The sequence below is a fragment of the Sceloporus undulatus genome, chromosome 4, assembly GCF_019175285.1.
Source record: "Sceloporus undulatus isolate JIND9_A2432 ecotype Alabama chromosome 4, SceUnd_v1.1, whole genome shotgun sequence".
In the NCBI taxonomy this organism is placed as follows: domain Eukaryota; kingdom Metazoa; phylum Chordata; class Lepidosauria; order Squamata; family Phrynosomatidae; genus Sceloporus; species Sceloporus undulatus.
The window spans coordinates 228,594,906-228,619,870 of NC_056525.1; the positions used below are offsets into that span (position 1 = coordinate 228,594,906).

General features: G+C 41.3%; 1 protein-coding gene across 6 annotated transcripts in view; it reads right to left on the reverse strand.

Moving 5' to 3' along the window:
• Nucleotides 1–24,965, reverse strand: part of LOC121928362 (CUB and sushi domain-containing protein 3) — an 810,382-nt gene that overhangs the window by 260,071 nt on the left and 525,346 nt on the right. For all 6 annotated transcript variants that reach the window (XR_006103494.1, XM_042462948.1, XM_042462947.1 and 3 more), the window contains one exon: nucleotides 995–1,098. Coding sequence is in view for 5 of the 6 variants with exons in the window: in XM_042462948.1 (XP_042318882.1) it covers nucleotides 995–1,098 (104 nt within the window). In the remaining variant the exon portion in view is untranslated. The remainder of the gene's footprint in view (nucleotides 1–994; nucleotides 1,099–24,965) is intronic.

Sequence of the window (24,965 nt, forward strand, 5' to 3'; positions counted from 1 at the left end):
ACTAGCTGCACCCATTCCTTGAGATGCCAGATCTGGCCTCAGAAGTACATGCCTTGGTTACATCCTGTTTAGACTGCTATATTGTGCTCTACTTGGGGCTGCCTTTGATGAGTGTTTGGAAAATTCAGCTGTCCAAAGAGCTGCAGCCAGGCAAGTTACAGAGAACACACAATGCCTCTATTGAAACAGCTCCACTTGCTGGTAGTTTGTTTCTGGGCACAATTCAAAGTGCTGGGTATGACTGATAAAACCATATATGGCTCAGGTCGAGGCTATTTGGCAGACTGCATCTCCCTGTATAAACTGCCCCAGGCGCTAAGATCCTCAAGAGAGGCCCTTCTCTCAGTCCCACCACCATTGCAAGCACAGCTGGTAGGGATGTAAGAGAGGGCCTTCTCAGTGGCTGCCCCTAGACTCTGGAACTCCCTCTTTGTTGTACTTCCAGCATCTGGCTAAGACCTTTTTGTTAAGACAGGCATTTAAAACAGATAACTTTAAAAAAAATATCCTGAGGGTACTGTGCTGTTTTAACATGTATGGTTTTTAAGTGCTTTTATCTTTTTAATTGTATTCTATTTTTAAACAAATAATCTGTTTTAATATTGCAATAATTTAATTCCATTTTAGTTGTCACTGTTCTAAATTTTTAATTGTGTTTTTGTAAGTTTTTAATTGTACATATTTAGAGTGTAAACCGCTTGGGAATCCAGTTATGGGAGATAAGTGGGATCCAAATTAATATAATAAATAAATATCCATATGGGAATTAATAATAGGATCTTTAAAATGTTTCTCATTCATAGCTCAAAGCCGACTTGATGGAACATGACATCAACACAAATCCTAAGAGTGATGTCAAATGGCAAGCAGGTGAAAAAAGTAGTGAACAGCAATAGCCATAGTCGAAATATTTTTATACTCTCATAAATGCCACTTATGCAGAAGGAAGATAAGGAAAAGAATAATAAATAGTTTAGAAATTATGAACACTTACACTTGAAGGACAGTTCTGGGATCACCCACTTCTCCTCCATCACCGATTGTGAGAGTGTCATAGCCAATCTCCAGGTCAAATTCTTCAAAATTAATCTGAATAACCTGGAAGTGGGGAAAGAAAGAATAAATGCTTGAATCATCTACATTGATCTTATTTATCAACAGTATCACATAGACACATGAAATCCAGAAAAGGGCTTATTGTTATTTAGGAAAAATACATTAAACCTGTGTTTTATTTATATACATGAATAATATATCCAGGGGGAAAATACTAATGGAAATATGGGGAAATACTTGTTACCCCAGCAGCAAAAGACAACCCCTAAGATGAATATTCCAATTTAAAAGTTTTACCTTTTTATATAACTTAGAGGAAAGTGAAAAAGTAACACTTTTACTATGCATCTGTCTTCAAGGAAATATCATTTTCATTTGATATATACATACTTTTTCATTTCCAGACATGCATACAGAACTTGATCCAGTGTGGCATAGCTCTGGTGGCACAGTGGTTAAATGCCTGTACTTCAGCCACTCACTCAGAATCATAAGGTTGCGAGTTCAGTCCCAGCTAAAGGGGCTTAAGCTTGACTCAGGCTTGCATCCTTCTGAGGTCGCTAAAATGAGTACTCAGCTTGTTGGGGGCAATTAGCTTACAGTTGTAAACTACTTACTGTTAGTTCAGTATGAAGCAGTATATAAATGAAGCTGTTTGATTGGTGGGATACAGACTACCAAAAAGGGCGGTCTATCCATGCCTTCTTTTGCCTGCACTAGGGAGCTGCAGTGGACAAACTGCGCGGCTCCCTCAAGCAGCAAAAAGAACCCTTAAAAAGCGGGTTCTTCTTGTGGCACGTTTGTGACACTGCAGTGCACCAATGGTGCACTTGTGGTGTCACAATGACGCTGGGACATGTGGACACTAAGCATCTGTCATATCAAAATGGCAGCACCCATGTGTACAGGGCACCGCCATTTTGATGCCCTGTCATATGCTAGGGGTGAGGCCAGTATGGGCGGTGCGCCCTCAGCCAACCCCTAGCATGTGACGGGCGCACCACAAAGGCCCATCTGAAGAGGGCCATTGTTTATTTAGTGGTTTGAAAGACAGTGACTCTGGAGACCAGGATTCAAATCACCTCCGAGCCATAGAAACACACTGGTTGATTTTGGACAAGTCACATACTTTCACCCTCAGAAAGCCCTGTGAGAGTTTCATTTTAGGTTTGATATAAGTAGGAAACAACTTGAAGTCACGCAGAAACAATAATGACAATACAGAATTTATCCCAATAGACTCCACTTTTTTCTGGAAAAAAATCAACATGGTCAGAGGGTAGGATTTTGGCTGTGATATTGATGTATGAACATGCATCTTCTTTGCTTGTGGATGGTTTGATTATCTACTTGTATGGAACTTCAATTTATTTATTTCTAGTTTGTTTAAAACACATTATAATATAGTTTGTTTGTGATTAACCATCAGATATACTTGTCTTTATTTTGTTGAATAACAAACATGTATAATTTTAGATATAACTTGGCTGTATTCAGAAATTTATCATAACATGTTTTTTTGCACAGTCCACTATCTTACTTTAATATAGTATAAGAAGCAAGGAGAGGTGGGGAGAAGATGCCATCTAACCTCCTCCCCATCTTGAAGAAGCCTGAGGAAGCAGCAAGGAACAGCAAGGAAAGGTGGGGGGGGAGGGACTCCATCTAATCCCCTCCCAGCCATGTGAGTCCATCTCAGCCCTGGCACAGACCATCTCAGCCCACCCAGCCCTGCCTTCCAGCGGGAGGAGAGGAGAAACAGTTGGGAGGAAGAGGAAGGGAAAAGCCATCCATGTGAGTCCATCTCAGCCCTGGCACAGACCATCTCAGCCCACCCAGCCCTGCCTTCCAGCGGGAGAAGAGGAGAAACAGTTGGGAGGAAGAGGAAGGGAAAAGCCATTCATGTGAGTCCATCTCAGCCCTGGTACAGACCATCTCAGCCCACCCACCCCCACCCCACACACACACACTTTTCAGAGGGAGGAGAGGAGAAAACAGAGAGGATGGACAAGGAAAATCAAACAAGGGCCAGAAGACATATGAGAGACTAAAGTAAAGAAGGACATGAGGAGGGAAAGGAAAAGGAGGGAGGAGAAGGGTAGGGAAACTATCAATTTAACAATAATGGGGGGGGGGGAGAATGACATAGGAAAACAACTACTGGACAGCAGCAGTAGTGGTGGGTGTCACTAAAGTGAAGAACAGCAGTGACATCACAGCTAACTATTATTAGCACTGTGCACAGGGAAGTGTAGGTGGTCCTCCTTGTGTAACCTCCCACCTAGAAAACCCTATGAGGAGACATCACAACTGTCACACACACAGGACAAGAGAACTCGCAGAGAGAGAGATAGGAGCTAAAGGAAAACACACTTACAAGATTAGCTAAGGGCAGTTAAAAATGATGAAGCAAGCAGGAAACACTCTCAGTAAGAGAAACCCCATAAGAAGCAGCACCACACATAAAATAGGGACATGGAATGTGGGAAGCATGAGCCAAGGGAAGCTAGACATAGTGAAAATGAAAATGTAATCCATCAGCATAGCAGTACTGGGGGTGAGTAAGTTAAAATGGACAGGAATGGGCCACTTTGAATCAGACAACCACACAGGGAACATCTACTTAGGGAATGAAAAGACAAAAAGAAATGAGGTGGCTTTCATATTAAGAAAAGATGTTGCAAAAGCAGTCAGAGGGTAAAATACAAAGTCAGACCGAATCATCTTAATAAGGCTCCACGGGAAACCTATGAATATCACCATAATTCAAGTATATGCACCAATCACTGAGGCAGAATAAGAAGAAATTGATAGATTTTACAAAGAAGTACAGGAAGAAATTGACAATATACCAACTCAAGATGTCAACCTGATTATTGAAGATTGGAATGCAAAGATTGGAAGTAAAGAAGTATTAAAAACAATAGGCAGATTTTGAGTAGTCAAAAGAAATTAAACATCTGAACATCTGATAGATTTCTGTGAAGCCACCAACCAATTCATTGCAAACACATTTTTCATACAACCACAGAAAAGTTTATATAAACGAACATTACCAGATGGCCGAAACAAAAACCAAACAGATTACATAATTGGAAGTAAAAGATGGTTAAGCTCCCTGCTGGTCACCAAAACTAGACCATGTGCTGATTATGGCACACATCATTTCAAAAATAAAAGTAACACTCAAGAAGAGAACAAAACCAATCATCATACCAAAATATGATTTAAATAATATTTCCACAGAATTAATTGACAATATAAGGAACAGATTTTCAGTGCTAAGAATAATAGATCTTGAACCAGAAGAGCTTTGGTTTGAAGACAGGAACATAATAAAAGAAGAATGCATAAAGACACTTCCAACAGACAAAAGGAAAGTTAGGGAACCATGGATAACAGATAAAACACTACAAGCAATAAAGGAAAGAAGAGAAACAAAACAAAAAGGAGATAGAAATAAACTGACAACCATGAATGCAACAGTACAATGGCTAGTGGGCAAAGATAAGGAAAATTACTACAACAACAAATGTAGAAGAATAGAAGACAACAACAAAAAGGAAAGAATGAGAGATCTATCTCACAAGATTCAAGAAATCAAGAGAAATTTCAAACTAAGGACCAGGTCGTTCTACGACAATAAAAATAACATAATTCAGGACCAGGAAGTAATAAAAAAATGGATGCAATACACAGAAGGGTTATATAAAAGAGATGAAATGAAGAGCCATGTGAAGATGAACCCCAAATTCTAAAAAACTGAAGTGGAAGTTTCAATAAAGGAAATGGCCAAAAAAAAAAAAAAAAAAGACTCCAGGAACAGATGATATTCCAATAGAACTGCTGCAATCCACATTGACAGAGTCAACTCTTCTGCTAACCAACATATGTCAACAGATATAGAAAAAAAAATGATGGCCAAAAGATTGGACGCAATCAATACACATCCCCATCCACAAAAATGAGACACAACAGACTGCAGCAACTGTAGAATCACAGCACTAATCTCCCATGCAAGTGAAATCAAGCTCAAAATTCTGTAACCTTGGTGCGGTACAGACCACCATTAAGTGGAGTACTGGCACCAATTCTAGGGTTAGGGAGTACACTTCAACTGCACGTTCCCTAACGCTAGTTCATGTGTACAGCACCATTGTTAAATGGCGCCATTCACATGGGGCGCGTGATGTCTCCACGCTGCCCAGGCCGCTTACGGTGGCTTGGCTGTAGTGTGGGAAGGAGCTCCATAATGGAGCTCCTTTTCACTAGGTGTATCGTTCCTGCAGGAACAATGCCAAGGAGAAAGGGGCCGGCTGGCCTCTTTCTCCCAAGGCTGTGGCTCCCAGGGTGTCTGGGGGCATGAAGCCCCAAGGACACCCCTTTGCCATGCCAGGGAGAAGTGGCATTTTGCTGCTTCTCCGCAGTCTGGAAAAACTCCAGATTGTGGGCACAGGGTTGCCAGTGAGGCTGCCCTGGCCCCAATGCAGAGCGAAAAGGGGTGGGTGCAGGCCGTGCCAAAGGGGTGGTCTGTACCACACCCTAGGCTCCAACCATACATGGAGAGAGAAATCCCAGAGGACCAAGCAGAGTTCAGGGAAGGAAGAGGCACCAGGGATTACATTGCAAAAATAGTATGGCTAATGGAGCATAGCAGGCAGTTCCAAAAGAAAATCATCATGTGTTTTATAGATTATAGCAAAGCCTTTGACTGCATAGATCATGAAAGGCTATGGAAAGCCCTTAAAGACATGGGAGTGCCAACACACCTGATAGTCCTGATGAGGAATCTGTACTCAGGACAAGAGGCTGTCAGGACAGAACACGGAAGAACAAAATGGTTCCCAATTGGCAAAAAGAGTCAGACAAGGCTGCATCCAATCACCCTAACTATTCAACTGGTATGCAGAACATATTAGAAAGCAAGCTTGGACATGGAAGAGGAGTGAAAATATGAGGAATAAATATAAACAATCTGAGATATGCTGACAACACCATAATACTAGCAGAGAACCTCACAGGCCTGGAACAACTACTAAGGAAGATCAAAGAAGAAAGTACAAAGGTAGACTTATTGTTGAACATAAAGAAAATAAAAAATAATGACCGCAGAGAACTTGCACACATTCAAACTAGACAATGAGGAAATAGAAACAATAAACGAGTTCTCATATCTGGGATCAAACATTGATTGTAATGGGGATTGCAGCCAGGAAATCAGAAGAAGATTAAGAATAGGGAGGGTGACTATGAAAGAACTTGATAAGATCGTAAAATACAAAGACATACAACTCAGCACAAAAGTCAGAATGATACAAGCCATTGTATTCCTTATTGCCATGTATGGATGTGAGAGCTGGAGAGTCAAGAAAGAAGATAGGAGGAAAATCCACTCATTTGAGAAGTGGTGCTAGAGAAGAATGCTGAGGATTCCATGGACAGCCAAAAGGACAACCAAATGGATCCTAGAGCAGATCAAGCCAGAAATATCCCTAGAAGCCAAGATGACAAGACTTGGACTGTCATACTTTGGACACATCATGAGAAGGCATGAATTGTTCGTAAAGACAATAATGCTGGGAAAGGTGGAGGGAAGTAGAAAGAGAGGAAGTGCACATGCTAGATGGATTGACATTATTAAAGATACTATGAATATGACTTTGCAGGAGCTGGGCAGATCAGTAGAGGGCTGGGGGAAGAGGGTGGAGATGTTTCATCCATAGGGTCACCATGGGTCAAGATCGATGTGAAGGCAGTTAACAACAACAAAAATATTTTGCAGCTTTTTTCTAGCTGATTGCTTTGAAGTTGGTTCTGGGGTTTACTACCCACATTAATAATGCAAACACACGCCTCACCAATTTTTGGATGAGTGACTTGAAATTTGTAAGCTTCCCTTTTTTTTTCTTTTTTGCCTCCTTGGCCTCTTTTCAGGTTTATCATGAACTCAGCTCATGAATTTCACTACAGAAGTGGTTTGCCATGCATCATGTAGGCTTAGCAGCTTTTACTTTCTTAATCAGCTCATAAACTGGACTAATGGTCACATTTTTCCTTTATTCTGCCATTTGGCTTACTCAGCACTGAGTTTAGATGGTAGAGAAAAGTTGGTGAGCAATTTTATGGTAATGGGCTTTCCCCAAGGGCATTAATAGCCTTTGGATAGGGAAGAATACAGTATTTCAATGCTTAAGGCCAGAAAAAAAGAACAATGGGCTTTGTGAATGTCAAAATCCCTAACAAGGAACATCTTCCTCAAGCTCCTTTCTCAATTTCTCAGTCCCATCTTCCTGATTTGTCAAATAAACTTGTTCCTGATGCTGCCTGGCATAGCTAGGAAAAGATCCTGGGAAGCTATAGCTCCCACAGACCTGGCTGTTTTGCTCCTCCAGTGTCCTGTGTGAATGGTGAAGAGGAAAGGCTCCTGAAGATCCTGGAAAACTCCACAACTCTTGGCTGTCCTCTCCTTCCCACTATTTAGTTATTTATTTCATTTTATGCCAAATTCCACCAAAGGTAGCTCACAAAAAATGCTTAAAAACAACAACCATAAAATCGTACAGTTTTAAAAAACATTTAAAACATCACACTAATATAATAATTGAAAATGTAAAATCCATTAAAATATTAAGTTGAAAAAAATAAATACATTAAAAACATATCCTAGCAAACACCTCATTAAAGTCTTCCTACAGTGCAATTACATATTAAAAGCCTGCTGGGAAAGTTAGTTTTCTGTGAGTTGTTCAGGTGATGTGGCCACATTCTGTAAGAATTTATTCCTGTTGTTTCACCTACATCTGTGGCTGGCATCTTTAGAGGTCAACGTTTTTGCCCGTCAATAAAAAGAGGGGGGCATCCTAGTCTGCAGAAGGAAATGCCAAAGGAAGTCTCACAAAAATGACCCTGTGATAGTGGTAGGACCAATAAAAAGCCTTCCCATGAAGATGCTATGGATCTTGGGGTTCTGGTAGGTTCCCACAATGAGCATATTCCTACAATGCTCAGCAGCTTCTCTCCCCCCCCCCCCCACACACACACTCACAATATAATGTGGGGCAAATGACAGAAAAGGCAGTCAAGGATCCTGGAAAGCTCTATCCCCCTTATCTTTGGTTGCCTCCTCCACTCCTTCTTCTTGACATTGCATGGAACAGATGTGGGGGAAAGCAGACTTCCAGTTCCTTGGCTGCCTCTTCCCCACACTCCTGATGTTGTGCAAGCAAGTAAGGGGAAAAGACAGCTTAAGATTTTGGAAATCTACAGCCAGATCCTCCTTCCCTACTGCTGCCTATTGATGATTTATGGGATGAAGGGGGAGAAGTAGCCATTCCTGACTGCCTTTTTTTAGTCTTAATGTTATGTGAATGGGCAAAGGGGAAAGACCACTAAGAAACCTGGAAAGCCATAGCCTTCCAGATGAGTGGCTGTTTCCCTCCACCTTCCAATTATTCTGTAGGGTGATAAGGTTGTCATTAGTTTCTGGCTACTGAGAGATAACTCAAGGACTCTTTCCTCCTTCCACATGGAGAGAAGGAGCTCAGTAGCTTGAGGTAATGACCAGGGGTTGATGAATGCCTCCTGTCCTAAGCAGGGTCTTGGTCACTTGAATAACAGGAATTTCTCTAGGAATGCCAATATGAGATCCCTTCATTGAATTCATCCATCTGTTATTTGGTTTCATGCTAATTAATACCAGCTAGTTCAATCAGACCCTGAGTCCAGCTCTTTCTTATCCAGTTTGAGACTTAAACATTCCCCCCCCCCCCCAATAACATGTTGATTACAAGATGGGGTAAAACAACAATAAATCTCAACACAATAACATTTTCACAGTTTGAAGCTCTAACAAGAGGGACATGTCAAGTCTTGATCAGTCTTCCTTGAAGGAAGAGAGCTAGGATTTCAGGTGCCAGTGGGAAAACATCTGCGCTGGCAGGGAAACAGGAGCCCCTAGTTGTCAGCCTTCTCTAGAGAAACCAAAGGCTGAGACAAAAGCCTGGATCCTCCTGAAAGAATCCATGTCCTTTACTGTAGGATATGAAGATGTCTGAAGATACATGTGAAGGTACATCAGCACATTGTCAAAATGAAATGCATGGTTCTATAGAAGACACCTTAACAATAGTTTTTTCCCCAAGCAGTTGTATGCATGTAAGGGAGTCTCCCAGGTGCAGCTGTATAAGAACACTGTATCCCTCAGGAACCAGTGCTGAGAACAATTTGTGTGCTAATGATGTTCTCTCCTGCTGACATTTCTAGGATTCCTGTTAGAAACATACTGTGGCAACTGACATTCACAGACTCCACTGATGTCTCTTCTTGCTACTCCTATCCTGACTGATGACCTGGTAAGAATCTGGTCTATTACTTGATGTCAGATTGTATTCCAGTCATCCCAATTATTATTTGAACTACCTTGCTCCAATCACCTATACACTCTGGCTTTGGATTTCCTTTTTCAACATCTTACTCCACAGGACTAGAGCATTACCTTTGTACAAAATTGACCCCCCGCCCCCGCCCAACACAGCATAGTCTCGGGAGAAAAACAACAAAAACCTTAACCTTTCCTATCTAGGTATTATAGAAACATCAGTGTAAAAGTCAAGGTATTCCACATATTAATTAAGTAGGTTGTTGTTGTTGTTGTTGTTGTTGTTGTTGTTGTTGTTCTCTAGTTCTAGATCCCAGTCACCACTGCTTTGAAAACGAATATTCAGAGGTAGCTGTACTGGCCACACAGTAAAATAAAGCAAAATCCACAAAAAGAGTGATGCCATTATTAGCCAACCAAAATGCACAAAACACATCATACAAGCTTTCAAAGTTCAACTGGCTTCTTCATCAGGCAAAATATGTTTAAACAATCATATGGTGGGGGGGGGGGGGGGGGGGGGGGGGGGGGAGAGGAAGGATGGTGTTGGAGTTACAGGGCCTACATTTTATATCTGATGTTGTCTCTGCTATATTTCAGTTGGTTTGGGGGGACGTCAGTGCAGGCAAAGGCCACTGACTTCTTGGCCTTGTGGGGACCAAGAAACAGAACAGCAAAATTTAAACTCCCTTAGCAACAGTAAAGTAACTCCTCTTGGGATTCAGCATGTCTTTGTCTCTTCTGAAGCCACAGACCCCTTTCTTGGGCAGAGAACACTGAGACTGAAGGAGTCTCTGTACTGGTACATCCAGAAAAACTTTTACGTGCTGTATAGGTAAAACTCAACAAAGGTAAAACCTTTTTTGTCTATAATTGGTTGAGTTTAACCTCTTTAACTGAGGTACGCCTGTACACAAAGAATGTTATCCTCAGCTCTAACTAAATCTACTGAACCTTTGTTATTAAATGCTATTTGTCTTGCTCTTTCTTTGGTATCACTTTTTTTCTGGCTATGTATGTTGAGGTTCAGAAGACTGGAGCTTTTGCAACTTAGAGGATGAGCTGTTCAGTTCCTCACCAACACTTCAAGCTAACCATACTTTCAGACTGTATTTTAGTTATCCTCCTTCCCATTCCCTTGATAATGAAATCATAGAGTTGGAAGAGACCACAAGGGCCATCCAGCCCAGCCCCCTGCTGTGCAAGAACTATCCATCAAAGCATCCCTGACAGATGGCCATCCAGCCTCTGTTTAAAAACTTCCAGAGAGGAGTGTACCCAGAAGGTAGTGTTGGGGGACTTCTTTTCAACTCCTTGTCCGCTGGCCTGTGGGGTCCCACAGAGTTCTGTTTTGTCCCCCATGTTGTTTAACATCCACATGAAACTGCTGAGAGAAGTCATCCAGAATTTTGGGGTGTGGTGTCATTAGTAAGTGGGCACCACAATTTTAAAAGAATGTGGAGAAACTAGAGCATGTCCAAAAGAGAGCAACTAAAATGATGAAGGGTCTGGAAGCCATGCCCTATGAGGAATGACTTAGGGAGCTGGGGATGTTTAGCCTGGAGAAGAGAAGATTAAGAGGTGATATGATAGCCCTGTTTAAATATTTGAAGGGATGTCATATTGAGGAGGGAGGAAGCTTGTTTTCTCCTGCTCCAGAGACTAGGACCTGGAACAATGGATGCAAGCTACAGCAAAAGAGATTCTATGTCAACATTAGGAGGAACTTCTTGACAGTAAGGGCTGTCCGACAGTGGAACACACTCCCTCCGAGTGTAGTGGAATCTCCCTCCTTGGAGGTCTTTAAATAGAGGTTGGATGGCCATCTGTCGGGGATGCTTTGATTTGGATTTCCTGCATGGCAGGGGATTGGACTGGATGGCCCTTGCGGTCTCTTCCAACTCTATGATTCTATGACACTCAGATCTATTTCTCCCTTCTATCTGACTCCAATAAGGGCTGTGTGCCTGACTTACCCATTTGTGGGTCCTCTTAAGGAACCTTGTGGGTGTTGGAGGAAAGGCCTAGTTCAGTTCACTCTGCCTCCCTCTCAACATGCACAGAAAACATGCAATGATTATTACCCCTGTGGAATCCTATTTCTATAATTCCATGTTGAGCCAGCAGTTAGACTGGGAGAACGGGATGCACTAGTTGGCAAACAGGTCAAACTAGGTTCAAACTTTATAGCCTTTTTATTCCAACATAATGGCACAGTGATGTTTGTCTCTGTCAGAACTGCATCCTGCCTTACCAGTGGATCTAAAGCAAGAAAGACTGGAACAACTGTATAGCAGTGCTCCCAAGTCCTATCCCAGAAAGGCAGCTCAGAAGGATACCATGGTCAATGGTATTGAATGCTGCTGAGAGATCTAGCAGGACCAAGAGGGACACACTCCCCCTGTCCAGTTCCCTGCGAAGGTCATCCACCAAGGCAACTAAAGCTATCTCCGTCTCATATCTGGGTCTGAACCCAGAACTGAAATGGATCTAGATAATCCATTTCGTCCAGGAACCCCTGGAGCTGGGAGGCCAACACTCACTCCAGAACCTTGCCCAAGAATGCAATGTTAGAGACTGGATGATAGTTGTCCAGAATGATGGGATCCAGGGAGGTCTTTATCAGTAACAACAACAACAACAACAACAACAACAATAATTTATTTATATTCCACCTTTTCCCGAAGGAATAATTCTACCAAAAAAATTACACATAGCATAGCATGATAGTCAAAGCATAACACAATATAACAATCAATAAAAACAATCCCCAGCTCTCCAATGGCAGCAGAAACAACAATCAATTACAAATAGCATACTAGGATTAGAACAGGCCACTCTCCTTCTAAGTCTCCCTCTCACAGCTGGTGCTCACTGGTTTGGTGTTGCCAATATTCATGAGTGGGTGGGCAAGGAGGTGGTCTCTGTATCTTCCACACTGTCGTCGGTACCAACTGATGCTCTACAGCTTGCTCCTGCACTCCTCTTCCACACAGCTAGTCCTGAAGTTACCGAGCAGGGAGTCAAATCCACAGTCTACAGCCTTCCAGAAAAACGCTTCCCAGGTGTCCTCTGGCCTCTCCACTCCAGTGGGGGATATTTGGCAAGGAGGGGAGACAGGTTTTAAAGCCTCAGAGTCCTCCACACCCACCACTCAGGTGTCCTCTGGCATCTCCACTCCAGTGGGAGGTCTAACCAAGTAATGGCCTAACCAAAGCCTCCTTTGGGCAGGATGGAAATTTGTCTTGCTAGACACAAAGGCTCTCAGAGTTTATTTGTCATTATTTATTCATTTATTGTCATTTCCTATCCTTTATCCACTCCCTTTATCCCCTTGGCCAATCCCCCTTTAGCTGATTTCACAAGCTAGGAAGGGCAAGGATCCAGTATGCAAGTGGTGGCTCTCACTTCTCCAAGGATCCTGTCCACATCCTCAGGGTGCACAAATTGAAACTTATCCAATAATATGAGATAAGCAGGTGCTACGAGTACATCCACTGGAACTATCTGAACTACAGCATCCAAGTCAGAGTGAATCCGAGCGATTTTGTCTTCAGTGTCTTGCAAATTCCTCACAGCGAGCTGTCAAGTGGTCTTTGTTTCCTTCTTGGGGGACAGAATATAAGAGACCTCAAGTTATCTTCCACCAAAGTAAATCTAGTCCCATGCAAAACTCAAATTTCCTTCTCCCCTTAACCAAAAATTAGGACAAGTAAACATTACAAGGACAGGCATATAATTTCACAGTCAGATCCCAACCAACAACAAGAAGTCAGAGCTAAGGAAAGGTGGGTAGGAAGTAAAAGCTAGTTTATTCCTACCTAGCTTATTGGGTAGTACCAAGCTAAGTACTCTTGTTGGGAGCAATTAGCTTACACATTGTAAACCCCTTAGGGAGTGCTAATACACAGTATAGAAATGTACTTGCTATTGCTTTAAAGCCATACATTGGCCCACAGGTAAATGGGTGTTTTATGCTCTTATGCTGTACCTGATAGATGAGTTCTAGGCTGAGTTTCCTTGGGAGATATTATTCTTTCTGACCAATTGGTTTGAAACCTGATTAGTTCAAATTGGTCCAGAGATACTACTGGCCAGCAAATAAAAGCACAGCACTGAGAACAGCTCCCAGTAAATATCCGTTCCCATTAACACTTGAGCTAGACTGATACAGTATATCATATTGTTGACTCAAGACAACGCCTTCCAGGCTTTACTTCTTTTGGCTGCTTAGGTTCCATAAATTAATGCCTCCCTTGCCAGAACCTGGCACTTTACTTTTTCTCCAAGAGGTCCTGACAGGCATGTTGATGTTGTTAGAATACCAGCCCATCATGGACTTCAAATTGGAAAAAGGTCTATCAGCACTGGAGCCAGAGTCAGGAGCTCCCAAGACAAGCAGAAGGGGGGGGGGGGGGGGGGCCCAGGTTCAAGGATGCCAATTCTGTTCCTTTGAAGAGTGCCACACTTGGCTAGATCAATTGTGTCACACTTGGCTGTTTCAGGTGAGGAACCTTGAGTGTGGTATCTGTTTCATTAGCTTCATAACCTATGAATCTGTGTCCAGAGCTCTACAAGACTCCTGGGACATGATGCTATTGGAGATCCTAGTCCAAAACCTGAAAACACTGGGCTAAATAAGGGGTTCAGTTTTATACATTCTTAGCTGGAAATAATCGTCATTAAGCCCTTCCTTTCCTTCCTTCCTTCCTTCCTTCCTTCCTTCCTTCCTTCCTTCCTTTCTTTCTTTCCAGGTAAAACTAGTTCTGTCATTCTCAAACAGTGGAGTACATTGCTTTAAAATAGCAAAATAAGAAGACTGGCAACTGAATCTTAAAAGTGTCTACTCAGAAACTTCCCTGTTTTGCAACATAATCTTAAGCATGTATATTCATAAATGTCATTTTAACATTTAACATTCTTTTGCTAGTCTCAGGTGACAAATTTTATCTGCACTTGACAGTTCTTTGATATACAGTATGCATCTACCTCTGTTTATATTACAAAAAGTTATAACAGTTTTGAATACCTACATCACCAATCTTTATCTAGCTGTTCACCACTAAGCTAGATGAACAATGTGTCCCAGAGGACAATGCATTTGTCCCCTGGCCAACTCTATTAATATTCATATCTACAAAGATTGCTGAAAGGAGATTACTGTTGCTATTTTAAGAGTGGAATTTCCCTGTTCATCACATTCATTTAATAATTTGTCTACACTTACAAAGATAGTCACGTGACTTGTGTCCTTCAGGGCAAAACTTTCTAATTTTATCTTTGCAATTCTTACTCTTTAAACTCTTCCAGTATAGTGGGTTTCTAAAAATTAACATGATTGAGATTATTTTGCTACAGATACCATCACTGTCTTAAAATGACAGGAGTTTTAATCCAACACAACTGAAGGGTAGTTATTTGATGATTATGCCATGTAGGATGTGCAAATGAGAAAAGCATGTGTCTTACATATCTTACATATTATGTCATCTAACCCATCATCTGTTTCAAAACAACAGTGGAATTTGGATGGTACTCTTCTTTATTGGAGGCTTTTAAACAGATTGGGTGGCAACTTGTCGGGAGGCTTTAGCTGTGGGTTCCCCCACTGGCAGTAGGTTAAACTTCATGACCCTTGAGAAACCATCCAACTCTACAGTTCTATTATTATGATTCCTGTGCAAGTTGGGGAGCAGACAAGTTGTGATGCAACTTCTCTCTTCTCAACCATTTCTCCAGTGTAGTCATACAGTAAACCTAAAGTCCACTGCCTTCTCTACACTACACTCAAGCACTAAGGAACATAAGAAGATGGCTTATACTGAGATAGAACATGACACCATTTAGTCCATCTTATCTGCTTCAACAGCTGTTTGATCCCCAGCGTTTCTGGCATTATTCTTTCCTAATATTGCCTGGAGATTCTTAGTATTCTCTGGTGGTGTCCCACACAAGTGCTAATCAGGATAAATCCCAGGAAAATATGAGAATTCTAGCATGGGAGTGAAAGGGTAACACAACAGTATGCAGTGGAATGAAAAGGGAAAGTAGTTAAGGGACAGATTACACATGTAATGGTAAGAAAAACAGGTCAAAAACTTTGAAAACTCTGCCACAATTTACAGATTAAACATTCCTGCTTGGATGACAGAGAATTTTTTTTTTTGGGGGGGGGGGGGGGATAGCAGTCTAAAAACATGGAATTCCACTATCCATTCCCCAAAGCACTAAAGTGACCTGTTAGGATAATTCCCTTTGACATTATGCTAGACCTGTCAATAACAACACACTAGCATCACATTTTATTATTCCTTGTTTCCGCTCTATGATACTGTCCTGATATAGAAAGCTTAAAACAAATGTTGCTTTTTAAAAGTCAGACTGTCTACCTTTTGTTCCTAACTCTCCGAAAAGCTCACAAAACCTTTGTTCTTGGATCTCCAAGCACTTCACATAATCAGTACTCAGATTCATTTCTACAAATTTGGAATCAGCCTACTTTGTCTTAGGAAATCTAAATATCCAGAACTGACCTTTTACTTAGGGACTGGTATTTCAGTAAAACCAGTGTTTACATCAAATTTACACTTGAATATTTATCAACCAAGATTACAGTTCCAAACATATGAATTTCCTCTGTTGAAATGCAATTTGAAATTAGAAATATGTGCCAGGTCTGCAAGTCATCAAATGATGAATGCCCATTTGTAGAATTGCCCTCCCATTGCTGGCAGCTGGAAACATTAGACAAGAAAAGTAGTGCAGATTTATTTGACAACATGTTTTTTCCCTAAAAAAATCTAAAATAATCATAACTACAAATTTTTCAAACTGTGAAGATTAAGCACTTCCAAATACTCAACAGTGCAGTCTCTGATTGTGACTATTTTTATTCATAACCAGAAAAAAACAATATTGCAGACAATTTTGGCAGAAAGATAGTAATGTTCTTATACTGTAATGAGTTTCACACAGTCTTGAGGTAACATTTTAGGTATTTCTAGTACAGAAATACTCATGTATAAATAAATGGGAACTTTTTCGCTTAAACGTGGGTTATAAATATTAAACTAAAATAGAATAAAATACAGATTATTGCACAGAATTATACTGTGCAGATAAAGTGAAGTAATTGTTTTCTGCTCTTCCAGAGGATAGGTCCCAAAATAATGGATTTAATTCAGAAGAATTTGTGCTCTCTTGAATAGAAGCCAGCAACCAATTAGATGTGGCGCTCCTGAGCTGCATCGGCAAGAGGTTGGGGGCCGGAGCTGATACCATTTAAGCCAGCTCCACCCTCCCCAATACCTCTTTTGAATTATGTTGTTCCAAGGAGGAACAATGCTGGTGGAGTACCTTGCCCGGGATTGGATAAGTTATCCTTATTGGTGGCCTCTCCCCACTGGGGCAAAGATCGGACCTCTCCGGACCAGGGACAGGTCCCAACAGCAGTTTGGGAGGTCAGGGTGACATCCCAGATGGAAACTAAGCTGCCCTTGGGCAGATTTGGCTGTTGCATGACCCTCCCATCGCATGACTGGGGCTTGTGTGAGCAAAGCCCCCCATGGGTAGAGATTGACCCATTTCTCGAGTGGCCCCAACAGTCAGGCCTTGGTGTCAGCTCTAACTGTAGATAAACATAATGTTATCTATACTGACTATGTCCTGGTCTATGACCATAATAAAGATAATCTGAACTGAACTATATTGACTACATTGACTAATTCTGTCTCCTTATATTTTGAACTCTAACATCTCACAAGGATTTCTACTTCATATTTTCCATGGTCACAGAAAATAGCATGAGTACTGCATGATGGGTGAGATATAATCAATGAATAGCAATTATGGGATTTCCCTTTTCACTGAATACCTTGGTTTTTCTTTCGCCAAGGAACCTGAAAGGATAGGAAATGACAATAAATGAATAAATAATGACAAATAAACTCTGAGAGCCTTTGTGTCTAAAAAGCAGGGTATAAATACTCTAAACAAATTTAAAAAATAGTAACCACGACAAAACATTGCTTTGGGAAGGTGCAGCTTGTCATTCAATGCTAGGGGAAAATCCATCTGCTGAAATATTTCCTACAACTCTAAAATATAAATCATTGGTATATGTATATGCTTTTTTAATGATCACCCTTCGTATACAAAGGTTTGAGGTAAGAATATTCAACCACAGATTGAATATGTGAAGGATTCAGTACAAGTAATAGAATGGAGATGTAAGCCAGTGAGGTGGTGGTTTGGGCATTGGATTCCGCTGTGAGGACTAGGATTCAAATCTCACTTGGCCATGGAAAGCCACTGGGTGATGCAAACACAAATCTCCTCTGAAAAAATCTTGGTAAGATAATGACTTGAAAGGAAACAAATTGAAAGTACACAACAATCAAATGGAGATTCATGTACTGCTTTCATTTTTCTGAATTTCTGCATACTTGTAAAGGGGAGTCTGTTCAGAACAGAAATATCAGAAATCTAATTGCCTGGCAGATGCTGGCAGTAGAAGTGAAATAAAAAAGAGCCAGTATTCAAGGCTCGATGCCAGATATTTCCACGTTTGTAGCCTATTTATGGCCATGAAAGATGTATTGTTGATTTACAATGTTTACAAACATAGAAATGGAGTATCATGAAAACAGCAAAGAACAATGCCAAAATAGAAAATTCAGACAATCAGACAGTCAACAAATTCAAAAATGTGCAGTGCTGAGGAATAACAAAGACTTCTACAAGCTTTGCTGAGGAGCAAATACCAAAATCTCATTGTTCTTGTCCTGCCCACCCATCAACCAAGCAACCTGAAAGGCAATCAGTCAATCAATCAATTATACTGAGGTATCATTCAGAACTATGTGGCCATAAACACCTCCAGAAATTGTGATGGATTCATTATTTTTAATAATGAAACAAAAGAGACTGCAAAGATTCTGCAAAGCAAAAGTAAAAAAGACGGCTTTTTATCTGGGGCTGTGCATCATAATCAATAAGAATTAGCAGCTAATTTCTTCTCATGTGATTATACCTCCACAATTAGCTTTTATGTAATTTCTGTCTTTCTCAGACAAGATAGGAAAGTCATTTCATTCACTGTGTCCATGCTTTAAACATTTGCTGTCGGATCGATAATTCCTGGCACTGTTACTTGCACAAATTTCTTGAGAAATAGGCTTTCATTAGGAACAGGCATCTGAAACATTTGGTAAACAGGGAAAACTGGAACTGACAAATGTTCCTGAAAAGAAAATCAGAAGAAGCTCTTATAGCCTTTCATTACCTTTTTGCATGAGTAGGCCTGCATCCTTCTTACATTATCCCAAACTCGTTTTTTCCATTTCAATCAGAGCATGAAAATGAATTGTGCATCTGATTAACAATGTGAGGACAATCGGATTGCTGTGAAAGATTCCTGGAACTGAAGATGAGTTTTCTGTTCTGTTTATTGCTGAAAATATGTAGCACTAAATGAGTCTTAGAATCAAACTAAATGAAATATTAAATGAGTTATTACAGGTAAGATGTGAGCTTTCTAAATTTTGAAAATCTAAAATGTTTTCTGATTATTAAGAAGAACCTCCTGATGTCAAGAATTATCTGACAGTAGAATCAACAGCTTCAAGTGTTGTCCACATGGGTCACAAGGCCCAGGTCCCCCCTGGCCTCACATCATCTAGTTATGTGATGCAGGCCAAAATCCCAGGCCCAATCCTGTTAGACTGCATGTAGGTCCAGAGGATCAAGCACCATCCTGAGGTAAACCGCCATTACGGGTAATTTGACCCCTGATTTGCCATGGAGTATCCTAAAAACTCCATGGCAAACCCCAGCTGTTTACACATGGATGCAGCCAGATGCCCTCTTTTCACATCAGCCAGGGACCTTCTGAGTATGCAAGGCAACTTAAAGATCATTATCATCGATCTTTATTTACAGTCAATAGACCCAGTAAGACATGCTGTAACTTAAAACCATATAACTTATGCTGGTTATAAACCACCATGAAAGTATGGAGTCAGTCTGTACTAGGGTTAGGAAGGTGCGGTGCTTCCGCACCCCCCTAACCCTAGTATGGACTGAGTCCATACAAAATGGTGGCTCCCCTTCCACATGGGGGCTGCCATGACGACATCACGACCACGCCGCCTCTATACGGGGCGTTGGTCCGCGCCAGGGCGCTTAGTGCGCCTTTTGCGCAGACCAGGAAGGAGCTCCGTTTTGGAGCTCCTTCCTGGTTTGCGGTGCCACTTTGCGTCGCTGGGCGCAGCCTTCAGACGGCTGCGCCAAGCGAAGCAAGGGAGAAAGGGGCCAAGCGGCCCCTTTCTCCTCCTCTCCACGGCCGCAGGGTGTCCTTGGGGCTTGAAGCCCCAAGGACACCCATTTTCAGGCTGTGGGGAAGCGGCCTTTTGCCGCTTCCCTGTAGCCTGGAAAGCGGCGGGTCGGGGCCTCGGAAGCTGCCAGTCTGGCAGCTGAGGCCCCGATACACCGGGGAAAGGGGCGGGTGCAGCCCGCCCCAAACGGGCGGTCTGTAACCCGCCATTGAAAGATTACATATAACTTAAAACCTTATAAAATAGAAAGGTTACATGAAAATTCAGAAAGTTTACATAAAATTAAATTATCAGATTGGGTTATAGCGCTGGAGATAATTCTAGTTATGTAATTACAGATCTAGAGTATGTTGTCATTGGACTGATCCCTTTTTAATAATTCAGTCTCTCCAATTTTAACATCTGAAGACAAAAAATTTGCAACAAAGTAGTATTTTTGCATTACTCTTGCAGTGTCATTTTGATACAAAACATTTTGGAGCAGCCCAGCTAATGCCTCAGTAAGAGAGCAATCAGCTGGTTAGGGCACTGGTTACAAAAGGCACATGAGAACAAAATGTGTGATAGAGTTTCAACTACATGCCGTCCAGAAGGGCAAAATCAAGCTGAGGTGGGTAGCCTTGAAAACCTACTAAAATGTAAATTTGAAGAGAAGCCATTACATCTCACTTTAGTGAACCTGATAGGATATCTTGGAACAATTAGAATTTTAAGGTAGGAAGGTTGACAGAAAGTTCCTGCATAACAAGTGTTTAGGGCAATAGGAGAGCAAGAAGTAATAGAACTGGACCTGAGACCACACAAAGCAATGTCCCAGAATCTTTGCCTCAGCAATTTTAATGCCATCTCATGGCCTAGGATTATAAGCAGGGATTCAGAAATACCAATAGAGGCTACTTTATGAGCAACATGTTTAGTCCATCTACTGGTATAACTATAATAATAATAATAATTATTATTATTATTATTATTATTATTATTGGCGGGATACATACCGCCAAAAAGAGGTACGTCCTTGGCGCCTCTCTTTCCTGCATAGGAGCGCAGCAGCATATAAATTACACAGCACTGCTGCGCAGGAAAAAAGGAGCCCAAAAAGATGGCTCCTTTTTGTGGTGTGCAAAAGCGCCAGAGACGGGGTGGTTGCGTCGCAGATGCGCAGCCCCATTTGGAGGCTGCGCAGCTGTGACGTAACCGTAACGCACCGCGTCTGGCAGGCACGCTACAGCTGTGGCACCCTCGTCACATGCGAGGGCTGCCGGGCGGGTGGGTGCTCCACCCAGCAGGCAGCCCTTGCATGTGATGAGGGAGCCTCAAACACTCGTCTATCCAGTGCCATTCTTTATTTATATAACACTGTAGATTTGCACAGTGCTGTACATACAAACAATAAATAGATAAGAGTAAACCTGCCTATGGCATACAATCTAAAAAATAATAGGATAGTACATATAAAATGCATAGCAATACAGGAAATGGTTCAGTAAAACAGGCAACAAAAAGAACATCAAATAGCAAATGATAGTCATGCAATGCCTGGGAATGCTTCTCTGAACAGGATGGACTTCAACTCCATTTTGAAGCTGGTTAAAGAAGTGATGGCCCTTGCCCTGGGGGGAAGAAGATTCCAGGAGTGAGGGGCAGCAAGTGAAAAGGGGTGAATCTAAGATGGGGCAGAGAAAATCCTGGGCTGAGACAGCAGACCTTGACTACCAAGAATGCAGGGCCCGAGTGGGAAGGTGAGGAGAAAGAAGGTCTGAAAAATAAGGAGGGGCCAGCCCATGGAGGGCTTTAAACATCAACAACAGAAGCTTATACTGAATATGGAAAGGGAGGGGGAGCCAGTGAAGGGATGCCAACAAAAGAGAGATGTGGTCAGAGCGGTGGGCGGGTGTGATAATGCATGCAGCTGAATGCTGGACAGAAATTAAGGACAGAGGTGAGAAAGAGGAAGCCCAGCCAGGAGGATGTTACAGTAATCAAGTCATGAGATCACTAGGGCATGGACCAGGATCTTGGCAGTAGAGGCGGAGATATATGGTCGGATTTTGGCAATATTGTACAAAAAGAATCTAGTAGCCTGGGCTGTGGTCTGGATCTGAAGGATACATGACAGAGAAGAATCAAAGATAAAACCAAGACTACGGGCTTGCTGGACTGATTGAATAGAAATGTTGTCCACAGAGACAGAAAAGGAGTGTTGAAGGGCGGACTTAGGAGAAAAGACAAAAAGCTCCGTCTTGGACATGTTGAGCTTCAAACGCCGGTGGCGCATCCACTGTGAGACAGCTGTAAGACAAGACTAAACTTACTGTTCAAGCCTTGAAGAAAGGTTGGGGGTGGAAAGATACAGCTGGGTGTCATCGGCGTACAGATGGTAGGAAAAACCAAAAGAGCTAATGAGTTTACCTAAGGACATTGTGTAGAGAGAAAACAGAAGGGGACCCAGAACAGAGCCCTGGAGAACTCCAACAGATAAGGGAACAGAGGACGAAGTCTGACCATTCGTGACCACTGCAAAAGATCTGACAAATGAGATTTAAACCAGTCAAGAACAGAGTCTGAGAACCCAAGGTCAGAAAGTATATCAACTAGAAGACAGTGATCAACGGTGTCAAAGGCTGCAGACAAACCAAGAAGGATGAGAATAAAGGCCTTTAGCCTTGGCCCATAAAAGATCATCCAAGATCTTAGTGAGAGCTGTCTCTGTAGAATGCCGTGGGCGGAAACCAGACTGAAAGGGATTGAGAATGGAGTTGGCATCAAGAAACTCAAGACAGCGAGAATAAACAACCCGTTCCAAAACCTTAGAAAGAAAGGGAGGAAGAGAAATCGAATGATAGCTAGACAAAGAGGAGGGGTCAAGGGAAGTTTTTTTTTTCCAGAATTGGGGAAATGAGAGCATGTTTAAAGTTCGAAGGGAAGGAGCCTGTAGAGAGTGAGAGAGAGATTGAAGATATGGAGAAGCGAGGGCAGAAAAGAGGGAGCTATAGAAATTAGAAGACGAGTAGGAATTGGATCAAGAGAACAAGTTGCAGGTTTGGAAGAGTTCAGAAGTGTAGAGAGTTCATCCAAAGAAGCAGGAGGAAACACAGAACATTTTTGAGGTGAGGGCAATAGAAGATTATGAGCAGAAGAAGAATCGGGAGGGACTATCTCAGAGCGAACAGTGGTAATCTTTGAGATGAAATAATTAGCAAAGTTGTTAGGAGAGAATGATGAAGAGACAGGAGGTCCACCAAATCCACTATGCGAAGCAAGGAGGTCCACCAAATCCACACCTGACTTGAAGACATATACTCTAAACAGGTAAGGCACATGAACCAATAGCAAATCCCAGGTCTGTGTGGGGATGAGGTTGTATACATCCACCTATCCCTGTGCCAGTTAGTAGGTAGAAGTTAGTTGGACAGACATCTGATGGCAGTGCTTAAGCTCTGGATTTCCTGCATCACCAAAGCAGGACTAAGTGACCATTGGGTCCTTTCCAAATCTACACTTCTGTAATGCTATGAAATGCAAATTACATCAGCTGGAAGAAAAATAAAAACTAATGATCAGAGGAGGAATATAAAGGAAAGGACCCTCTTCTTCCTTGCTGCAGTCCTGAGCCAAATGGAGATATCTTAACAAAGCAAATGCTTGCAGAGGATACACTTTTCCTCAGAACCTCAGCAAGGGAAGAAATAATTAAATCTAATCTTTCCTCAGATCCATCTACCTATTCTTCTCATTTTTTAAAATTTATTTATTTATTTTAAAAAATAAAGATTATATGCAAAGACAGATCCAAAATCAGGTATAGTTTAGCTCTGAAAGAACCTTTATCCAAAGCAGCTGAAACTACTGAAACCAGGAGAAAACTGCATGTGAAATAAGCACTTACACATTTTTGTTCACCAGTCACTTTTCCACTAGGTTTTTTTCCCTTAAGGCAGTGGGATCAATAACATTATATATTTTGATGAACTCAGTAGGCTCAGTAGTACATTTTATTTTATTGCTATGTCTGTGTCAGTTATCTACCAAGCTGTTTCAGGTGTCTTTCTTTAGCTTTATTTACTTACCATTTTGAGTGTTGCTTGCCAAAGTGAGTGTTATTTGATAAGCCAAATGATAAAATGTAAGCAATTCAAAGAAATAAATTAAATAGATTTTTGAGCTGACTATGTAATCAGAAATGATTAAAGATCTAAGCTCCTAATATCAAGAACAAGCTGAGACAGCATGAATGTGAGAACGCAAGTGCACATGTGTCACATTCACACAGCCTTCCACTTATTTGCACATCTCTGCATTATGACACAAAAATAATCACAACTTGCACCTCATATTACATGTTACCCTCTCTGTTACAAATCACATGTGTCACATTATCCCAGCCTGCTAAAAAGCTTTGCAAAAAATGGCATTTCTGTGTGCCCTTTTTGGTGGTCTGGAAGAGAGTGATTGTCATGAAGAGAACAGCTGTTTTAGGGGAAAACAGTCACAATTCATTGTATATTTTTCTTTCCTTTTTAGGGAAAAATAAAAGGTAATACAAAGAAATTGTTTCCTTTTTGATTAAAGCAAAAACCTGGAAAATCAGTAATCCATTTAGAATTAAAGGTGACATTGATCCTCTCCAACACTGGGTACTAAATCTCATGTCCAACTTCCAACTTGCTCACCAATCAGCCTTCTTTGTTTTTAATTAGGAATTGGGTGTTGTGTGCCTAAAAATATTGATGACTTAAGGTATTTCTTGATAGAAAAAAAGATTATATAAAATCATCTCGTATTCAAACTTATCCTTATTTACTCTTTTATTATGTTGTACCTCACATTGGAAATGTTTTCATGCCTGCCACAGATGATATAGTCTAGCTCACTCAGATTATTTTTTTCCTGTGGATGCAGCTAAATAGAAATTAGACTCTAGGCCTTTCAGGACCACTTCAAACCCTACAGTAATTTGAATACATTTAATAATCTTTGCTATGTAGGGGCCTAAGATAAAAATACAAAAGTTTAAGTAGCTTGGTAAATAAAAGAATTATGTGTGGATCACAACTGCATCAGAGCAAGGAAATGTGTTGTATAGTTATGGGACCACCAGTATAATGTAATATTTAGTGAGAATGTGGAAGGAAACAGAAACTGTCTTATTTATCTATCAGTTTCTTCCAGAATAGTCAGATGTTAGATGCATAAAGCCA